The sequence below is a fragment of the Brassica napus genome, chromosome A9 (assembly GCF_020379485.1).
Source record: "Brassica napus cultivar Da-Ae chromosome A9, Da-Ae, whole genome shotgun sequence".
NCBI classification, from domain to species: domain Eukaryota; kingdom Viridiplantae; phylum Streptophyta; class Magnoliopsida; order Brassicales; family Brassicaceae; genus Brassica; species Brassica napus.
Genome location: NC_063442.1, coordinates 43,588,707 through 43,603,832, shown reverse-complemented (window position 1 = coordinate 43,603,832; position 15,126 = coordinate 43,588,707). Strand labels below are relative to the sequence as shown.

The following is a 15,126-nucleotide window of genomic DNA, read 5'->3' as shown; positions in this document are numbered from 1 at the left end:
TACATTTATTTTACCTCTTAAAACTTTTAACTCTTTAACTTTTTATTTATTTATTTTTCCTTCAAAAAAGTTCATTATATCTACCCACACTTCAACGACAAATCTCCACTCTCATTTTTTTCAACATACTTTTTTCCTCTCAAGCAAGATACGTAAGTTATTTATTTTTAGTGATCTTATTCTTCTTCTTTTCTTTTTTACATGAACAAATGACATTGCATGCTTAATATCATTTCTGTTGGTTCGGATTTTAAAAAATCTTATATATTGATTTCCTGTTGCAGAATATGACTTTGTCCACAAATTGGGAAGATGTTTATCAACTCGTCGACGACTTCCCGTGGGTACAGTTTTATAGCACCGGTTGGGCGTATTCTCTTATGCGGCACATGAATGCGGCTTGTCGCATTGCGAACTTGATTGGTCCAGAGTCTCTCTCCGTGACATACTTGGTCCAGTACATGAGCGAGTTTTCTATGCTAACAGACACGTTGGGCATCCCTTTCCTCGAATCGGTTAGGCCCTTCCTGATGTATGAGGGTATGGTCCTGGATGATGATTATCAAAGATTGTTTGCTCAGTTTTTAAGGCTCCCGGCAATACCACTTCCGGTAAGTAAATGTAACTTATACTATATTGGTTTCTTTTTGTATGATAATAACTACCTCTTCTTTCTTTTTCTATATAGACTGGAATCCGTAGGTTCGTTGTTACCGATATGAGAGTTCATACTCTTGATCTATATCGGAATGCTGAAGAGTTTGAAACTAAATTTATTGATGTAATGCGTTATTCCCCAGTTACTGCTTCCATCCCAAACTATGCTTCTTTATCTGAGTTCTTAGCCCCTGGAAACTTCCCTGAAAACGTGAGTTGAAAGCTATATATATTTTGCTGTTAACTTGAATTTTAGTTTCATTTATTTTAATTTTTTTTTTTGCAGAAGATATATTGTCCAACTATCACGGAACTGCTTTCTCATTGCCCAAGTTGCCATGCTATGTTTGCTACTGGTATAGGCAAGTCTCAAGGAGTTCCTTATGTCAGGTTTCGAGACAGTTCTGGCTTAATCGACGGTGGTTTCATGCACGTTGAATTGGGCATGGGAGTCATTGATCAGTTTGTGGAGTTAATCGGAGCATATATAATGATGTGATCGGTGCCGAAATGATCTAGAGCCTGCTACGGCAATGCTTCTATCTCTACCCCCTATCTATATAATCGCGATATCTATTACTTTTGGTGTAATGTGTCAGCTTTTTTTTTTTTGGTGTAATGTGTCAACCATAAAAAAAAAAGCGTCAGCTTCTAATAAAACTATATGAGAATGCATAATATGTGAACACTATAATTATTAAATTGCAAATATTCGTTTGTGTCTACTAGACAAAGCCAATGCAACCATTATGATAAAGATCTAATCACTTACTGAAACGCTGAAGGATTCTGTTTCTGTATTTTGGTTCTAAATGGCATTATCGGTAAGAAAGAACTAACTGATTCGTTTATCAAAAAAAAAAGAACTAACTGATTCATAACTAAAAGTGGGTCACTCCGAAAAAATCTTTTCAATGCTAAGTAGTCAATGCCTCTTGAAGATTAGTGTGGTAACACCGTAATAACATACAGTTCTTGAACAGTTAGGAATTGTTTGCGTCACAACCATAAATAATAAGTAAAAAAAATTGTATTTTGTATATGAAATAAATATTTTTTTCATAAAATGGAAAATGGAAAACGACCTAGTTATGGAGACAACTAGGACCGTCACAATAAAGTCAAAAGAAAACCATTATAAATTTCCAACATAGTTTTCAGTTATGTACTGCATGTCTTTTTTTTTGGACTAATGGCTTTCAGAATTTTTGCATGTCTTTTTTTTTTTCTGGAACTGTTTCTGCATGTCCTGATTACTCCCGTTAATCTTTCATATTTTTTGTTTTGTATGCAATATATATTAAAATGATGTGGCATACATGTTAATGACAATGTTTCGTAACCACAACAATACATAATTTTATCTTTTAAACTATTAAATAAATAAAATTATTAGTTTTATCACTTTAAAAAAATCTATGATATATAACAAGCCAGTTATTTTATATTTTTCTGTTTATTTATTTATATATACAGATTTTTATGAGTAACTAATAATTTTTCATAATTATAAATCTACTTATACATTAAGTTATAATTTTTTGGTCAATATGACATATAATGTTGGGTTCACCAATAGAATACATAAAAAAAATAACTTTTAGATTTGATAACTGGTAGTTTTACTTTTATTTCATACCTTTTATATATCTATTTTTAGATTAAATATTTTATATATAACCAGTGTATCATATAATTTTAAAATAATTGTAGTATTCTTATAAGTAAATATAGTTTAATGTTTTATTTATTAGATATTAATAAATTATTTATACTTAATATTTTTTTAAATGATAATTTTGGTTAAATATAATATCTTACCATACAAAAGTAATTAATTTCTGTTTCTGAAAGTATAAGACTTGCTTAAGAATGAAATTTTGGTTAAATATAATATATTAGCATAACTAAAGTAATTGATTTTATTACATAAACTTTAAATTTTTACCTTAATTGCTCTCCGCCCCATTCTTTCAACGAACATATATAGATAATTTTTTTTACTTCTAACCAGAAAACTTTATTTCTTCAACCTACTTTTTCCGCAAAAACTATATCAACCCACACTTTAACCACAAACTCTTCATTCATCATTTTTTTCTTGCATCCAGTACTTAATTAAACTCATGTATCTCTTTCTGATTATTTAGATAGTTCATATTAAAATCAAATGATTATTGGAGAGCTAAGATACCAATAGAGAGTTTTGATTCAATACATGTAATCTGTTAGTATATATGGTAGCTAGTTGTATATTATTGCTCCTACTCTCCTAATTTAATATAAAGGATCAGTATATATTTTGAATCAGTTAGAGCATGATAATTCATGGGTTCTTAACAAAAATTCCTATGATTAAAACAATTAAAATAATAAAAAGTTAAGAAAGAAAAATTGAAAGGTTCTTAATTATTAATTTTAAGAAACGGTTCCTATTTTGACACACATATGTGTCATATATTAATTGGTTATGTTTTATAAAGAAAAAAATAAAAAATAAAAACATTAATATAATATTTTTTTTCTTTAAGAACCTCTTACAGGTTTTTACCAATAATCATAAAGCATGATTATCCACAAAAACTCATTAGTGTTTTCTAAAGATAATTTAAATATATAAATATACTTAAGTGGAGTTAAGAAACCCTATTAAGAAACTGTTCGATTTTGTGCTTCCAATGATAGTTTCTTAAATTAAGAGTTTTTTAAAAAAAAAATACAAGATAAAATTTATTTATTTAATAAAATGTATTAAAAGATAAAATTTTCAACATAGATTTTAAAATTAAAAAACATAAAAACAAAGATTAGTAAAAAAAAAGATATCCAAGCTCAGTTGTCGTCTTCATCACGTCCAAATTTATACCATATATGTTCAACTAAATCAGCTTTCACTTGTTGATGCATTTGTCTATCACTAATTTTTAATTTAGTTCAAACACCTATCATATTGACGATATTTGTTGGGATGTCTGTAGAATACGTGAGATCCACATGTGAAGTTCTGTTATCTTCGGCTTGTTGCAACTCTGAAACATCAAATTGAGTGTAACGGAAAAAAAAAAGAAAGAAAAAAAAATAAACAAAGAAAAAAAGATAGAGAGGAAGAAAAAAAACCCACCTTTCCTCGTTTACTTGCTGACACATGACACGTATCCCTAGAAACTCTTTTGTAATTGGTCACGAAAGACTCATATTAAGGATCAGTTACAAATTGACTCATATTAAGGATCGGTTACAATTATTTAATTAGTTAGATTTAATTAAATGATCCATTATTTAAAAACTGAGCGGAGAAACCACGATAATGATGATCTTAGTCACTAATCAGATTTAGGGGTGTTATTGAATTGGATAATTAGAATAAATATTGGAATTAAAGTATGCAAGTAATTTGATGGAAAAGATATTCAAGTCCCATTTCCTACAAAGTCTTGATAGAAAAAGTAGATTTGTTTTAGTCAAAAAGATACATTGAATTCCATTAAAATTGACCATAACTGAATTATAATTAAATCTATAAAATATTGAATACCACGGGTTTTTAATGGATTTAAATTTTATTTACTAAATACCCAATCCAATAACAGTGTATTTAGGTCTAGATTTAAATTCTACTCAATTCTATTAAATTATCCAATTTTTTTTTACCTTTATCACTACTCAGATTTTAATCACTATTGAGTAGTACAACTTTCGATTTTAGTTTAATTGTAGAAAAAGAAAGCTCTTTTTTCAACGTCTGAAATAGATAATTTTTTAACTTGTATACCCCCACTCTTAACCTTTTTTGCTCTCCGTCACATATATTCAACGTACCCAAATAAATAATTGGATTTTAGTTTAATTGTAGAAAAGAAAACTCTTGTTTACAACGTTCGAAATATTATTTTTTTAAAACTTAGTATACCCATTCTTATTTTATTTGCTTTCCGTTACATATATTCAACGTACCCAAATAGATAAATTTAGTTTTTTTCGTGAAATTTTTTACCGTAAAAACTAAGTTTCAACATACGAAAATTGATAATTCACATTTTACAGTGATTTTATCTCTTAAAACTTTTCACTCTTTAGCTTTTTTACTTTTCTTTTACTTCAAAAGACTTTAATTTTATCTAACCACTATTTTACAAGAAAAGCTCTCCAATATATTTTTCTTCAACCTACAAAAATATATATATTTGCGTTTTACATTTCTCTTTCCAAAAAAAAACTTCATTTTCTCTACACGACTCTTTAGAATTTTACCACAAATACCATCCACTATCTTTTTTTCCAAAGTACAAAAAGAAAAAAGAATGTTTTCGCTTTAACTATAAATTTATATTAATAATAACCTTTAAATCACTAACAAAAAATAATCACCAAGTATAAAGTCCCTGAAAGTTTGAGTCAGAAAATAAGATATTCTTCCTAAATTCCCTAGAGACAAAAGCATCGATCTTATCGTCCATGGAAGGATCTCCTCTCGCCAATTTTGTCAAGGAGTCGATGGAGAGATCCAGATCCTCTCCTCGGATTTCTGCTCCGTACACGGTGAGTTTTTTCTTCTCCGCGCATCTAACGCGTCGTCACTTTGGCCCTCTCCTTCTTTGCTTTTGATTATTGTTCAGAGCTTCAAAGACTTAATGCATGTTTCTTCCCAAACTTATATAGTGCATGTTTCTTCTCTATCTCTCTTACCCAAACCTTCTCCTAACTCTTTTGTTCCTGTTTTTTTGTCGGCGATTGTACTTTTTAAATTAATGATACATATGTATATACTTTTTAAAGGATTCTAATTACATTTTTTTAATAATTTTAGTGGAAGAGGCCGTTCTCCGCTGATGCACATCTAGAGGTCGTGAAGTCGTACTATGATTATGTCAAAAGCAGGTGAAAATAGATTTCAGTTTTTTTTTGTTGTGTAATGTTGATAGATAATTAGCAGGTCGAACAAAAAAACCATTGGTTTTTGTGTAAAAAAACCATTTTTGTATAATGTTGATACCAATAAATTTTCTATTATTTGGTTTAAATTGAATAGCTATATTCGTGGGAATATCTAGCTAATATATGTGTATATATTTATGATTCTGAATGACATGCTGTGGCTAGTTTGAAGTGAGAAGTCTGATTCCAACCACTGCTTTAATTTTTTATTTTATTCTCTGCTTGATGTTCTTGGTCGTTTTGATTGTAGTAGCTTAGCTACTGTAGCTAGGCCTTCGGTTTGAATCTTTGGTTTTTTGTTCGACCTGCTAATAAAAGAGAAATAAAATAACTTCACTTTCAAATGTGTTTGCTAATTGGTTCTATTTAAAAATTCAGGATAAGGATCGGTGTTGAAGGGTACGACACTTCCCTTCAACCCATTGAACTCTACCGGGCTTTGGAGAGTCTTTTCAAGGCATGTGGAGAATTCCACAACATCCAGATTCGCAGCGATCCAGTAACAAATGAGCTCCAGAGGTCGTGCATTGTTATCCTGCGTGGAGAAGGCGCAGGAGACAAAGCCTTGCAACTCGATGGAAGTGATATTGGAGGAAAGAAGATTGTCGTTACGAGTTTGCCTCCAGGACTCAGTGACCTCAGCACTGGGTTGAGTACTGATGTACTCGCTGCTAGGCACGTTGCACATGATCAAAGAAACCGGTAAGTTTTATTTATGCTATTCACATTTTCTTACTTATGCAAGTTGTGTTAATACAATGCAGTTTTTTTTTACTCTTGCAGTAGCGAAGGCGTATCCGTGACTGGATATGCCACTTCTCTTCCTAGAGATGGTATCAAGAATGCTTTGAGTAACCATTTCTCCACATGTGGCGAGATTACCGATGTTTTCCTTCTCAACAGGTTAGAAGTTAGAACCTTTCTCCAGTTTTGTTACAAAACCCAATTCGTTTAGTAACCATTTTTTTTTTTATCAGCCGTGCCCTCGTCTATTTCTACGGACTAGGCTCCAACCACCGTGCGGTTCAGCTGTCTGGAACTGACCTAGGAGGCTGCACACTGGTGGTCAAGGCCTTGCCCTATCCAAAGCCCAAAGAACCCGCTGGAGCTAGTGGCTGGACCCGTTTGCGTTACCGTTTTAGGTTGGCTACTCTCGCAAAGACAAGGGGGGGAACAAACACATCAGATGTGAGAGGAATTCGGGTTTTTATTTAATGAATTTCAGCTTGTTTATTTGTTCGGTTTAGTATATGTTTAATTACTACAAAAAAAACTTATATTTCGGATATGTTTAATTACTACAAAAAAACTTATATTTCGGGTATTGTTTAATTACTACTTGATTTCACATGGACAGTTTTTTAATCATTTGATTATAACAGAGAATGTAGAACTTACAAGTCTTCTCGACCGACTTAATCTTATTTGGTTCAAGAAAGAATTTACCGTTGGAGAATTATTTACGAATCACCCATCAATAACGACAACAAAAACCGCCTAGCATGTAAATAAATTATCAACAATCATGACAGTTCTTGTGTGATGATATCACAGACAGATTAAATTTACATTCGAAATTTACGGGAGACGGATCATAAATAATCAAGCAGTCTTGTTCCACGCTGAACTGCTAAATACGAATGTTCAATCCTCTTTTCGTCCTATTGAGTATTAGTACGAGACTGTAAAATATTTTATTAGTAACTGTTATTTTGGCTGTAATTGTTTATTTTGTGTGGAAAAAGAGTCAGAAGCCCATTGACTCAAATCGATATGTCTTTGGGTGGGTTGATAGATCAACTAGGTCTATTCGTGTTATTTGATAAGAACATGACTAATGAGAGAGACCCGTACATCAGTCATTCAATAATGAAAAAATATCGTGAAACATCGAATAATGTGGCTAAAATTCGATTAAGCTTTGTCAAATTTCGTTGGAGGTTTTCCGTACATCAGTAATTCAGTTGCATACTAGAGAATCGTTAAAAATAAAGTCATATATGTGCATTATTTTTCGTTGGAATTAAAAAAAGTAGGTATTTTTTATTCACAGAATAAAAAGTAGTTGCTTAATGAATTTGACAGATATGTTCATTGTTGAGTATATATTTATTAGAAATAGGAAAATGAGTTTATAAAAAGGAAAAACTCTTGATTACGCTGAAACACCCTCGGTATACAACTCTATAAAGGTTCCAGGCGGACGGAGAGTATACGGTACGGGGCACATGCCCCCAACTAACTTTTTAATTTTCTTTAACAAATACTATAAAATGTATATAAGTGACCCCAACTCAAAAATAAAATACAACGAAATTTTTTTGTGCCCCCTATTAAACATGTTTCTGTGTCCGCCCCTACTGGCAATTCCAAAACGCAAGTCGGTGGCATCTCACAAATCAAAAACCTGTCTGAGCTTTAAGCGAGAGAACGAAACCAGTCTCCTTGTGTGAACACCAATCTCCCCGGTTATCAAATCTTTGTCTTAAAAAGCTTCATCGTTTCTAATCTTTTCGGTTTCTACGAAACCCTATATTTCGTGTACGTAGGAAGAACCAAGACATTGAATTTTGAATTTGATCGTGGAGAATGAGTGATCAAGATTTTGAAGGGAGTAGTGAACCAGTGGACCTTATCAATCATCCTTCAGGGATCGTTCCCACTCTTCAAAACATCGTCTCTACAGTTAACTTGGACTGCAAGCTTGACCTAAAAGCGATAGCTTTGCAAGCACGTAACGCCGAATATAACCCTAAACGTTTTGCTGCTGTGATCATGAGGATAAGGGAACCGAAGACCACAGCGTTGATATTTGCCTCGGGAAGAATGGTCTGTACCGGAGCCAAGACCGAAGACTCCTCCAAGCTGGCGGCTAGGAAGTACGCTAGGATATATAATTCAGAAACTTGGATTCCAAGCAAAGTTCAAAGATTTCAAGATTCAGAACATCGTAGCTTCTTGTGATGTGAAGTTTTCCTATATGGCTTGAAGGTCTTGCCTACTATCACCACGCTTTCGCAAGCTACGAGCCGGAGATGTTTCCGGGTCTTATTTACAGGATCAGAGGGATGAAAGGAATGAAAGGAGCACAGATTGTGCTACTAATCTTTGTGTCTGGAAATATTGTTATCACTGGAGCCAAGAAGAGAGAGGAGACCTACAAAGCCTTTGAGAATATCTACCCGGTCCTCACACAGTTCCAGAAGAAGTTCACCAGATAGGCCAAGCGCGGATCTCGGAGTTGTGTGTGGTCTTGTGTCCCCTTGGATTGCTAAGCTTTCTTCGATTTTTTTCCTTCCTTTAACGAGTGTTGATTTGATGTTTGGAATATGAGAAAGATTCATATGGAAGTATATTTATGTTTCAAACAAATATCTTTCAGAGTTTTGTAAGCCATACAAGGCATAGTAGAACTGTAGTATGCTTATATATTCTACTACAGATAGATCATGTAATAAACACGTTGCTCAATTGTATGCATCGGTAGCAATATGGTTTCGTGTTCTAACACATGCATAATATGAGAAAACTCTTATTTCTTAGGTATGTAACGTTTGATATGAACAGTATGTAATAGAATTACATGAGTTTTTTTTTTTTTTTTTTGTAAAAGAAGAATACATGAGTTTTAGACATTTTACACGATATGAAGTCTTTTTGATTGATTCCCAAGTTTGCGTAAATCTATTATTTGTAAAGCAGCTGGTTGTAGTATGTCAAGATAGCCAACAGACAGAGCCCTGACCATAAACGTTTTGACCATAAGCATTTTGATATTAAAATCACCCTTACACAATTTTTCTATACTAATTGTCGTGACTTTTTTTTATTTTACAATTTTTGCCGCTCATCTAATAAATCCGGAAACGTGTTTGGACCGTCTTGGTGGTGAAAATCCATCTTCATCTCCTTAGGCGGAATAAAACAATCGATGGAGAGTCCATCTCTCCTCCATGCGAGTCACAGAGATTCCTCCCTTGAGATTCTCTCCAAATCTTGATATCAACACATCCGTTCTACCTGAGTGTGCTATCACCACTTCACTAACTTCTATTGTTCGGAAATCCTCCATCCATGACGACATTGTGCTTGCTTGTGAATTTAATTTTCACATTTGTGTATGTATGATAATTGTTAGCATTAGTCTATATTAACACCGTCTTCATTGCCAATAATTAAGTATTGGTAGCTATGCCGTATATTTTCATACTTCTGTTTTTTTATTAGTTTAATATTTAAATATAGCTACACTCATAACTCTTTAAGTCAAGGTAAAGAATGATCAATGTCTAAAAATTCTTTTCAACTTCTATACACCTTTGTTTTAGCATTGTCCAGATTTAGTACTATAAATTACTCCATATGTTTCATTATAAGTATCATCTGAGACTTTTACATACAGACTAAGAAATCATTTAATTTTGTATGTTTTTCATATAAAAATGTTATTACCCATACACCTACTCCTATTTCAACCAATAGAAAAATAAAATGCAAAATAAAGTTAATAAATTATGCATCGAAATACTAAAACGACACTTATTTTATAATGAATTTTTTTCTTTCTGTAATGATACTTAATATGAAACGGAAGAAGTAGCATTATATATAAATTAGTGCATGCAGTCCCTTGGAACCGATCACCTTTAGTAAGTAATGTTAAGAGTTTTTTCCCTTGTTCCTCGGTAGCACAAAAAATGAGGCTTAACCAGGGGAAATTGTGAAGCGGGTTTTCTTTTAGCCAACTCGCACAGCGTTTCATTAGTAAAAGCACCCGAAAACTCCTAAGAATATCTCAAGCAAATTAGGCCACTTTCCCAAAGAACATATTATAGCCTCTGAATTGCTCTGCTCATATGCGTCAGAAATAGATTATTTCATTCATAACAGATGTAACAAAAGTTTATAAAACATCATCACATCCCTTTTAGTTTCTAAGTGAAATGGATGATTTAATGTTTCTTAGAAAAACCTTATAAAGAGCGTGAGAGATATCAAGTTGATCAAAAAAAAAAAACCTTATAAATTAGGTATTTATGAGTTGCAGTTTACATATCTTATTTAAGAAAAACCGTGAGAGATATTATAGTAACTGTCGAAACTAAATTTTTGTTTATTTTCTATGTCGGTAGGAATTGTACTTATTTAAAAAAATGTTTTATATTATATTCTTTTACGTTTCATATAAGTCCAAATGATTTATTGAATTTTGGCAGACTTGTATTTATATATATCAAACAAGGAGATTTTCAAAATCTTTATAAAGCTATATTGTTGTACTAATAAAAAATATAAATCAAAGTTATGAACTAAATCTCATTTATAATCTTAAGATCTTTAATCAAGATAAAACTTGACTTGGTTTTTTTTTTTTGTAAATTTTTCAGTTATTTTCTGATACTCTTCAGTACTCTAGTAGATTTTGACATATTACCAGACCAAAACAAAATTTGATCAATTTAGTTAGATGTTTTCCTCACCTTGTATGCTCTGATCACTTTGGTTACTATTTATGGAAGATATAATTTCTATATAATGCTTCCAGATTTCTAATTTCTTTACGACTTCAACACCTTTAATTGTCTATATTTACTTGATGTTAAGTTGTTCAATAAGACGAGGTGGGAATCGGACAAAGACTTAAGTGGTGTAAGATATTTTATTTCTATCTCCTTCGTACACTTTTCTCTGAAAAACTCTGAAAAGGAAAATGTCCATAGATATGAGGGAAGAGACATTAGCTTTAGTGAAAATGTGTTAAAAGTCAAAAGTGTATGTACATGCATTTATGTTTCTAAAAAGGTTGAGTGTAATTCTCATATGTACAAAAGATATCTTAGATAAGAGAAATGAGAGTGGCTTTTGCCGAGTCGATGCTTCTGCCAGTCTCTCTCTACTCTCTAGGTCTCCCTTTCAACGATGTGTGAACATTTTGGCCATAGCATCGTATCAAGAACCATCACGTAAACTTATTTCATTTTCTACTATTAGAAACAACTAAGCAGTGATTTATAACACATGTATACCACAGGATAGTGTGATGTAAAGACTCACTCTAAATTCTATACTATAATCCCAATTTACCCTTTTAATCTAAAATTTAAATCATAATCACTAATCTCAAACTCAAATATAAAACAAAATATATATTTACTTTGAATTAATGTTATTTTTTATATAAAAAAAAAAATTGTGTGCTAATTTTGTCATAAAACATGATTTAGTAAAATCTAAAGAGTATTTCTCCTAGTTGATTTTTTTTTTAATCTTTAAAAGTTGGGATTAAACCTAATTTATTTGTTACCGGTTTCTCCGTTGCTCCTCTGCGATATTTCGTTGACTATTCTACGTAAACTATTTCACATGCTATTTTTAGAAAAATATATATTTTTTCATAGTTTGATAAATCTTGTTGGCTAAGTGAAAGTATTAAGTGAACAAAAAATAAATAAATCTTGTTGGCTATTGTATAAAAAGAGCAGCTCGCCTTCTAAACTGAATCATCTGCCTCGAGCTCCACTTCAGGGTTATCTCTCTCTCTCTCTCTCGAGTTTTTATTTGTTTCCTTCCAACAAAACACATTGATAGAGTGCGTGAGGAAGAAGAAAGTAGCCTCCAGCTTCTGCTCTTTTTTTCTCCACTTTTGTTTTTGTTATTGCTAAACTATATAATCGACAAGGTAAATATTCTGAAGATATTTTTTTTCCAAAATGGGAATGAAAATAGCTACAACCTCAACTTTGCATCAATGTGTAGCTCATCACTCCTCTTCCCTTTCTCAAACCCTATCTTCCTCCACCGTTTCATCTCTTTCAAAACGACGTAGCATCGGCAACAACGGACGCTCTCTGTCCTGTGAGCTCTGGGAATCATCGAGACACACCAAAACTCACTTGCTTCGCAGAGCTTTTAGCACAAGCGTCGACCCCTTCTCAGAGGAGGAGTTTTCAAAAAAGATGCAAGAGCTTTCTCTCAAGTTCCAAGTCTCCAACGAAGAGGACAACGACATCTTTGGAAGTCATGACTTCAGTATAATGGACACAATGAAACCACCTTGGCATGAGACGGTCCAAATGTCAACCATCGAGAGGAAAGCAAACAGTGTCGAACTTCCTCTCTCGCTTCGGATTATAAAGAGAAAGCTAAAGATGGAGGAAGAAGTTATCAAACAAGTCGGTGAATCATCAGCTGTGAAGAGAGCCTTCTCTTCTATGGTGTTCATGATCCGTGAACTCCAGAGCTTCACATTACACATGAGAGAGCTTCTTCTCTTCGAAGATCTCCAAGGTGTCCTCCTTCGCGTGAGGAAAGAGATGCATGCATCGTTCGTTTGGTTGTTCCAACAAGTTTTCTCTACCACTCCTACGTTGATGGTCTCTGTTATGATCCTCTTAGCCAACTTCACGGTTTACTCTATCGGCACAAACTCCGCCTTAGCTGCCGTATCTTTGAGTTTCGACACGACGGAGACCAATGCCGGCTTAGATAAGGGGACATACAGTGCAACCACTCAAAACCTCTTATTTTTTAATAAGTGAGAGTCCGATTTTCTTCAAAAAATATATTTATTTTTACATTATAAAAATAAGAAAAGGGGTGAAATTTTTTATTTATTCGAAAATATTTTTATTTTGTCACAAATTTATTTATAGATATACTTATAATTTTTTGAAAAAAACATTTATCAGAAACTTTTAATGAAATATTAGTTTAGAGACTTTAATTTTTTTTTTTGCCTTAGGTCCCATGAGAAGTTCGACTCCTCAGTGATCAAGACATTCTCTGTTTCTTCTCCCACCGACGGCGGCAGCGGTGGGAACAACATCCGGCCGGCACAAAGCGGAACAGACGGCGATGGGTCTGACAAGTTCAGAATGTTATCTCAGTTTTCAACTTCGGATTCAGACGTATCTGCGTCGGGACAAGAAGAGATTAAACAGTGGAACTCGATCTTGGAGGAGTCGGAGAAAATGGAAACGTTGGATCACGAGACGATGAAGCAGATGGTGTCTCCGGTGGAGGCACGAGTAGAAGCTGAAGAGTCAATGGATTACTTCAAGACGGAGCTTCTCTACCAAACGGGGTTGTCTCAGCAGCCTCATAACGTTCTCCTTCTCGCTAATTACGCTCAGTTTCTCTACCTAATCATTCATGACTACGACAGGTAATTAACATTTAACCATCGTATTATAATGATAGCGTGATTTAAAATATTGTATTGATTTTGTTCTTTGTTTAGATCATGATTAGAGTGTGTAGATTTGGTTTAGACTCTTGCATGCAAATCTTGCGTTTTACATGTTGCAAAGTCGATCCTTATAGTCACAAGTAAATGTCATGGAGTAATAGTTCAAAAAAAAAGAAGTCATGGAATGATAGATATGTGTAGGGGGTTAAGGAGATATATAAGGTGTTAGCTAACAAATTGTCATAATCAAATCACTATAAGAACCAATCGGATAGGCTTAAAATGAGTGAACCAGTTATCTCTTACCACTTAAGAGAAAGAAGACAACTAGTAGATAGAAAATTCCACATCTCCATTTTCAGAATAAAATAAAATAATGTCACTTGTGTTATTTCCCAAAGATTTTGTCTTTTAGGGTTCAGGGTTCCCAACAAATAAAAGATTTTAAAAAACTTGGCATGATAGTGGAGATATGGTGAAGTTCTGATAATTACTTCTCCTCCAAGAATCAAAATACTACAAAGTAAAAACTGATTTGTTAATAAGTTTTTGCTCTGACAAGTTGTTGATTACATCGGTGTCACATTAAGTGTTCCTAGGCACTAATCGCTAAAATGTGCATAACAAATAGTTCAATACTATTTAAAACCCAAAGATATTTTGATGAAAAAGGTCATCAGAAAGTACATTTTACCCATGACCCATAATTCAATAGCGTTTTCATTGCCGACAACTTTGATTTGATGCACCTGTCACGTTCTATAACCAGAACCCAATTCACTTATAACCTTCTCACTTACCCTTTTATATAGATTCTTATCTCACTACCCTAATGTAACAAAACCACACCTGTGCTAGATCTTTGTCACATTCTAACGTGGCCTCTTATTGTTGTTTGGGTCTGAATACAGAGCGGAAAAGTATTTCAAGAGAGCGGCAAAAGCAGAGCCAACAGACGCGGAGGCGCTGAATAAATACGCGACGTTTCTGTGGAAAGCTAGGAACGATATAGGGAGAGCAGAGGAAACGTTCTTGGAAGCAATCTCTGCTGATCCAACCAACTCATTTTACTCTGCTAACTACGCACATTTCCTTTGGAACACCGGTGGTGATGAGACGTGTTTCCCTCTAGATGCTCCACTTCAACAGAACACAACCTAATAGAAAGAGGCATAAAAAATTGTCTAAATGTAAAGTGTGTTTCTTTTTACAAAACTCATGTCATGTGGCAAATCTCCTTGGATTAATCCATATCGTCACGGACATGTCCTTTTATCTGGACAACCATGCGCCTGTCAGTTTCTCACCAGTTTACGCACTGAGGCTATAATTTGTTTATTAGTGTT

General features: G+C 33.3%; 3 protein-coding genes and 1 pseudogene across 3 annotated transcripts; all 4 read left to right on the top strand.

Annotated features, from left to right (window-relative positions):
• Positions 1-66: 66 nt before the first annotated feature.
• LOC106419946 lies at positions 67-1,380 on the top strand. Its single transcript, XM_013860786.3, has 4 exons — positions 67-152; positions 285-611; positions 689-868; positions 944-1,380. The coding sequence occupies exons 2-4, from the start codon at positions 288-290 to the stop codon at positions 1,154-1,156; spliced, it is 717 nt and encodes a 238-aa protein (XP_013716240.2). The 5' UTR covers positions 67-152; positions 285-287; the 3' UTR covers positions 1,157-1,380.
• A 3,640-nt stretch (positions 1,381-5,020) lies between these two features.
• LOC125578625 (nucleolin 1-like) lies at positions 5,021-6,940 on the top strand. The gene is made up of 5 exons (XM_048741917.1): positions 5,021-5,196; positions 5,465-5,535; positions 5,971-6,294; positions 6,376-6,495; positions 6,570-6,940. The coding sequence occupies exons 1-5, from the start codon at positions 5,113-5,115 to the stop codon at positions 6,805-6,807; spliced, it is 837 nt and encodes a 278-aa protein (XP_048597874.1). The 5' UTR covers positions 5,021-5,112; the 3' UTR covers positions 6,808-6,940.
• Positions 6,941-6,998: 58 nt separating this feature from the next.
• Positions 6,999-8,953, top strand: LOC125578626 (annotated as a pseudogene).
• Positions 8,954-12,108: 3,155 nt separating this feature from the next.
• LOC125578623 lies at positions 12,109-15,118 on the top strand. Its single transcript, XM_048741913.1, has 3 exons — positions 12,109-13,126; positions 13,334-13,756; positions 14,692-15,118. Exons 1-3 carry the CDS (start codon positions 12,303-12,305, stop codon positions 14,939-14,941), a joined length of 1,497 nt encoding a protein of 498 aa, XP_048597870.1. The 5' UTR covers positions 12,109-12,302; the 3' UTR covers positions 14,942-15,118.
• Positions 15,119-15,126: the final 8 nt, after the last annotated feature.

Coding starts and splice junctions, on each gene's coding strand:
- LOC125578625 (XM_048741917.1), top strand. CDS start 5,113: ATGGAAGGATCTCCTCTCGCCAATTTTGTCAAGGAGTCGATGGAGAGA. Junction 5,536..5,970: donor TATGATTATGTCAAAAGCAG/GTGAAAATAGAT, acceptor TTAAAAATTCAG/GATAAGGATCGGTGTTGAAG. Junction 6,295..6,375: donor GCACATGATCAAAGAAACCG/GTAAGTTTTATT, acceptor TTACTCTTGCAG/TAGCGAAGGCGTATCCGTGA.
- LOC125578623 (XM_048741913.1), top strand. CDS start 12,303: ATGGGAATGAAAATAGCTACAACCTCAACTTTGCATCAATGTGTAGCT. Junction 13,127..13,333: donor AACCTCTTATTTTTTAATAA/GTGAGAGTCCGA, acceptor TTTTTGCCTTAG/GTCCCATGAGAAGTTCGACT. Junction 13,757..14,691: donor ATCATTCATGACTACGACAG/GTAATTAACATT, acceptor GTCTGAATACAG/AGCGGAAAAGTATTTCAAGA.
- LOC106419946 (XM_013860786.3), top strand. CDS start 288: ATGACTTTGTCCACAAATTGGGAAGATGTTTATCAACTCGTCGACGAC. Junction 612..688: donor TCCCGGCAATACCACTTCCG/GTAAGTAAATGT, acceptor TTTTCTATATAG/ACTGGAATCCGTAGGTTCGT. Junction 869..943: donor CTGGAAACTTCCCTGAAAAC/GTGAGTTGAAAG, acceptor TTTTTTTTGCAG/AAGATATATTGTCCAACTAT.